The sequence below is a fragment of the Mus caroli genome, chromosome 4 (genome assembly GCF_900094665.2).
Source record: "Mus caroli chromosome 4, CAROLI_EIJ_v1.1, whole genome shotgun sequence".
In the NCBI taxonomy this organism is placed as follows: domain Eukaryota; kingdom Metazoa; phylum Chordata; class Mammalia; order Rodentia; family Muridae; genus Mus; species Mus caroli.
The window spans coordinates 132,507,897-132,513,896 of NC_034573.1; the positions used below are offsets into that span (position 1 = coordinate 132,507,897).

Sequence of the window (6,000 nt, forward strand, 5' to 3'; positions counted from 1 at the left end):
TAGTGGCATCGACATAAAATAGCACCTACAGACACGGAAAGTCTTGGAAACAGGGGGCAAATTGAAGGTTTCCTCTGTGACACCATAGCCTGCCTCCCTCCAAGGTCTCCTCACTGCAGGGGGGTGGCAGCTGGTGGGCTAAGCTCTGTTCACTGGCAAGTGCTGATGGAGACTCTGGTTCTAACCCATCCTTCTATATCTGAGGCTAGTATACAGACAGCTCCCTTATGAGTCAAGCTATTCTTGTTAATTTAAGACTAAGTCTGCCAGAAGCCAATGAGAGGGTCAAGCCCTCCAGGGGAGTTTGCTAAGCCTTCTCTCAAAAGGAGAGAAGAAAAACAACCATGCCAGATCCTGGCAGGGTCCCCAACCTACTTCCCAGTCTCACCAGGCTTGCCTCCTGCTTGCTACTCTACCTCCTGCTCCTGTGTGCCCTTATTGCTTGGAAAGGGACACACAAGTCTATGTGACACATGTTTCAGCACAGAGAGCAGAGCAGAAGACAGATAAGAAGAGAGAAGTGAAGCAGAGGAGAACGAGACCGGAGGAGGAGGCAGAAAGAGGGAAAGGAGAAATAGAAGAGGAAAGTACAACCCGAAGGATACACATTGTTACTTGTATTTGAACACTTGGTCCCGAGTTGATAATGCTGTTGTGGAACCTTTAGGAGACAGAGCTTCACTGGAGGAAGTTGGTCTAGGTGGGTTTTAAAGCCTGGTCCCTACTCCGTTTGTAGCTCTGCTTCTGAACTATAGATACAATGTGACTGGCTGCTGCCATGCCTCCAGTACAGTGATAGACAGACAGCTGCATCCCTCTGTCCCTGTGGCAAGATAAACTCTTTCTCTCTTAGGTTGCTTTTTTCAAGGTTATTTTACCACAGAAACAGAAAAGTAACAAGATGGCGGGAGCGGAAGCCTTGCTTACAGATTCCAAGCCAGGTGTATGCTTTTATTTTGAAAGGTTTACTTGTTTGTTCTGAAATATGGATCCACAGGAAGTGGGTGTTCTATGGTGCATCCTCTCTTATAGAATGAATCCCCCCTCCCAAGTTTTAAGCCGGGAGACCCTCTACTTGGTCAATGGAACACAGGTCCTCCTTCAACCAGCCTCTACCCTATGACCAACAGAAAAGAGTCTTCCATGTGCAAACAAATTTGTCAGCCTTCAGCACTCAGCCACCAATAGTAAGACCTCCCTTTGAGCTCAGTCATCTTCCTGGTTCCCCAAGTGTGGCTTCTCCTTCACTAAACAATGCCCCAAAGCCTTTGCTGGGAGGCGGGCAGAGTTGCTGTTCGGAGATTTAATTTGCTGTAATCGACCCCTCTTAGCATGCAGAGTCACACAGCGCGAGGAAAAGAATTAATCTCTCCCAGGAAGAATTGCCTTTTTTGCTGTTATGAATCTAATCACTTATGAGGCTGAGTTGGCATTTTGGGTGTAGAGGGAGCCCTCAGGAATAAAAACCACCAGATCAGGTTTCAAATGCCATTTGAATAGCGTACTTCATTGAACTGGGGGGTTGGAGGGTTGCAGACTGAAGATGCAATACAAATACAAAACAAATAGAGGCTCTTCTGCTCTGCAGCTCTTTCAGACACCCCCACCCCCACCCCCGCCCCGCCAAGCACCAAGGAAAGAAAGTTATGGAATGAATGCATCACTGTGGGCCTCTTGGGATACCTTGTCCCCACCCCTTCTCTTCCATGAGCTGCTACTGTCTCTAGGGCAGGTTGTTGGGCCTGCCAATCATCGCTGGGATCCACCCCCAACTCCACCCCGTTATACTGCGGGATGTGTCTTCTCCGTGCATACTGCTTTATAATCCTTAGAGGTAGAATTTCATAGCACAGCAGCACGCTTGCCTTTGACATTCTCCTAAGCAGGATTTATTGCCTCCAAGACAGATGTGACTTGAATCGATTATGCCTTGTAAGCACACATTCTCCAAGCAGCCCCCGGGTTCTCTGCAAGACTTTTGTTTCTTTGTATTGGCTTCATTCCGTGTGCCTGATGTCAAAGAATCTCATCATAATCCAATACTATTAAGAGTCCTGTGTATACTGAGCTAGGAGACTTAGGAAAGCCACCAAGTGAAGGCATGTAGTTCATTCTCTGAAGAGCTTTTGTCCCATAAAATGCAAACCTACAGACTGATCCACTGATGTTAACGTATGTGAAGCCCAGCAGAAGGGTGTCGGCTTGCAGGCTACATTAACATTCTTTTGGTACACCACTATTGACAGTAGAATATTAAATAAATGCATCCGTCTGTCTTTGGGAGTAAGGTAGGAAGCAATGTTTAAAAATAGATGGAAAAAATAAGTGAATTTCATACACACACAAATGGGATTTCAATATTCTTACTAAAAAGAATGTATGTGTGGATGTCTGCTGCAAAACTCAAGACCCCATTTTGAACCTGGAGAGATGGTCAATGGTTAAGAATACTTGCTGCTCTCACAAAGACCCCAATTCAATTCCCAGAACCTATTTATGAGGTTCATAACTGCCTGTAACTCTAGTTCCAGAGGATCTGATGCCTCCTTATGGCCTCTGCAGACAGCATACTCACATGTACATACCCATATACAAATACACATATGCATAATTATAAATAAACCTTAAAAAATTAAAACTACCTATTACCCCAGTTATCCACAAATTTCCAGTTTTCTTAGCATTATATAAACTTGATGACACCACGCTGGAATAATATCATCCAGAGATTCTTTGCAACCCAAGGGACTGGGAAGTCCTAATTCTACTTAAGTTCAGCAAAACGTTCAGAAAGTTAGTGGGTTCGGAAATAAAGCTACCAGGCTGATACCTCAAAACAAAATTAAGTACAACCCACTTCATCCTTTATAAATCTAAAAGACAAAGATTATTAGCTAAGACTTTCTGAACAGAAAGAGGCAAGGCAAGAGTGTGTCCAGGTACCACATGACAATACTTGACTATCTGTGTCAATTTTCCTAGAGATGTGGACCCAATCTACCTTGATTTTAGACTGTAGGACTGGAGAGTAAGAGGCACAAACCCTGGCTTTACATTATCGAAATGAAAACTTTCTGCTTATGTCAATTCAGAATAGTAGAGAATGAGACAATAATGTATTCTGACATAAGAATAACCATGTGAGATGGGATACTTTAGCTCCTTAAAGGAAAAGAGAAAGGGAAGAGGGAGGGAGGGAAGGCAGGGAGGAATGGCGGGAGGGAGAGAGAGAGAGAGAGAGAGAGAGAGAGAGAGAGAGAGAGAGAGAGAGACCAATGCCACGGACAATTCAAGATGCCAGTCCAACATTTGGTGAGAAACAATCTTAAGCAATATAAGTTGTTTTTGATAGACCTATAGCAATATTACACTATAGTACAATGTCTATGGCCCAGACTGGGGTGAATAGTATTCCTAGCTTCTTAAGAACAGCATTGCGCTGGGGCATTGTAATCTCTCTTCTAATTATTAATAAGTCACCAGATGTGGTGCTGCATGCATGTAATCCTATGAGGACTGGGTGGGTACAAGGCCAGCCTGGGCTACCTGTTGTGTTTTATAAAAAAGAAAAGGAAGCCAGAGGTATGTTTAGTAGAGGCGTGGTAGAGTATGGGGGAAAGGGTTGCCTCTTCATGTCCAGGCTGAGGCATCCCTTCCCCCTGACTAAACTAGACTAGAGAATAGAGTTTATTTAAGGCATGGAGAGGGGAATTGAGGCAGTAGTAGAGACAGAGAAAGGCAGAAAGAAAGAGAGGTGGGGGGAGGCTGGCCATGGACATGTGGAGAGAGAGGGGGAGGGGAATGGGGAGAGAAGGGACAGAGGGGGAAGAGAGGAAGAGAAGAGCAAGAGGGTGAAGAGGGGGCAAGCAGCCCCTTTTATACTGAGTCAGCCACACCTGGCTGTTGCCAGGTAACTGAGGGGTGGAGCCTAGAAGGAATGCTAACACTACCTAGTGGGATCCTGCCTGGAAACCACCCAAAAAGGGAGGAAGAGGAGGAGGAGGAGGAGGAGGAGGAGGAGGAGGAGGATAAATGTCGAGTTGTTATGAACTCCTGCTACCCCTCCATGCTGTGGACTCACTCCTCTGCGCCCCTCAATTATGGGGGCCTGTTTTCCCTCTGTTGTTAATGGCTTTTTGAAAGTTCAGTTCTAAGCATCGGTAAATTCAGATGAGAAGAAGAAATGAAGAGGCTTTTATTCTCTGAGATTTCAAAAACTAGAACGTACACATTCTCCTTGGGGATTCATTTAGACAGTTCCCTGGGCTGCGATGTCAGCTAGCGGATTGGGTCCAGGCACTGAGCAAAGCTACGCTTTCAGGAACAATTTGCTTTCTTTATTCAGTAAATTGCTCTAAATTTTCCCTTTTTTCCTAAGTCTTAAAATTGGCTGTTGTAGCTTTAGAAGCCTTCTCTTCTCCCCCAGACAGGCTTAGGGAGGAAGGAGCGGCTGGCTGAATGGCTGCTTCACTTATTTTTAAAAGGAGGCCAGGAGAATAAGCGTGCCAATGAAGGGCTTTGCATAATTTGGGGCACCTCAATGGAGGTGCTCGGATCCCACGGGGCAGCTTCAAACATTGACAGGTGAGGAATGTAGACAGGCCCTGCTACCGCCGGCTACAGTCCTGGTGAGATGAGATCCAGATTTCCAGATTGATCAAAGAAAATAAAACACAAAACAACATTCCGAACAGAAACAACAACAAAAAAGAAGAGACCACAGTTCAAAGCTCTCCCAGCCAGAGCAGAAGGCAGGGGACAGCAGATTATCCTGACCTCAGCAAGCTTCGGAAAGAAAATTCCGGGGACACCTCATACAGAATACCCCAAACCGGAGATGATTTCCTAGAAATACTCCCAGATCCCCAAGAGGCAGAAATGACAATAAATTCTAGAGCAGTTTGTTTTAACCAAAGAGAAATACCATCCGGTTCTTCAAACACCTGGTGTTTGCCCAACAACAATGTATCTGGCGAGACCCACTAACAAAGCCAGAAGGAGAAGAAAGATTACTTGAAAGTATTTCAATAAAACAGCCTGTGAGGAGAAACCTTGAGAAACAACATCTCAACAACAGCAAGCAATCGGCAAATCCCCAGCAGGGTAGTCATTGCTGGTGTTTTAAAATGCCGATTCATTTACTAAGGGGTACATCAGACACCCCTAAATATTTACCAACCTCTCAGAAATGCCGGTTTGGATCAGGCTTTGCTTCACGCCAACACCTTTGCCAGTTTTGATGCCTGCCAAGTTTGTATGTAAATGTACCCTTTCTCTTTCCCAAGACTAATGGGAGCTGCGCTCCATTCTCAAGGACAATATATACGTTATTTTTAAGCTCCATTACTCTGACTTTAAGAAACACAGTAAAACCTAATGAAAAGCCCAGTTCTCACTATATCAGAGCGTCTCTGATGGTTGTTTACGGCAAAGGTGGCTGTGGTTGGTTAGATAGTTGAACATCCTTGAATAGCTTATCCCCTTCAGACAAAGTATTTACAGAAAACCCAAAGGCAATCTCAAATCCATTAAAGGCATGCCCAACTTGTGTCCAACCATAGCCACGAACAAGACCCACGATAAAATCATAAGCCTGCACCGAGCATGATGAAGACTTTTGTATTATGTTCATTGTTCTTTGGTAACTCAGCTGTGCAGTTCTTGAGTGTGAGCTTTTTTAAGTGACACTGTTGTGTCCTAATGACAAAATATTGGACATTCCTGGACTACCCACCACTGAACTTTGTACCTGGGCATCCATTAAGAGATGTCTCATCAATATCATCGAGTTCTTCAGTGTCTCTTTCTCCGTGGGTAGAAAGGGGTCATCGTCTTCCTCCAGTGCCTTCGACTTGGTAACAATGAAATGGGAAATCTGGTCATTTAGGGTGTGCAATGACTGCACCGCTGTGAAAAGACAAAGAAGGAAATGTAAAATGATACTGTCAACTCTGTGTGTGTGTGTGTGTGTGTGTGTGTGTGTGTGTGTGTGTGTGTGTG

General features: G+C 44.8%; 1 protein-coding gene across 2 annotated transcripts in view; it reads right to left on the minus strand.

Annotated features, from left to right (window-relative positions):
• Kazn (kazrin, periplakin interacting protein) overlaps positions 1-6,000 on the minus strand; it is a 978,630-nt gene that overhangs the window by 722,184 nt on the left and 250,446 nt on the right. For both annotated transcript variants that reach the window (XM_021159743.2, XM_029476248.1), the window contains exon 2: positions 5,750-5,907. In XM_021159743.2, the coding sequence (XP_021015402.2) occupies positions 5,750-5,907 (158 nt within the window). The remainder of the gene's footprint in view (positions 1-5,749; positions 5,908-6,000) is intronic.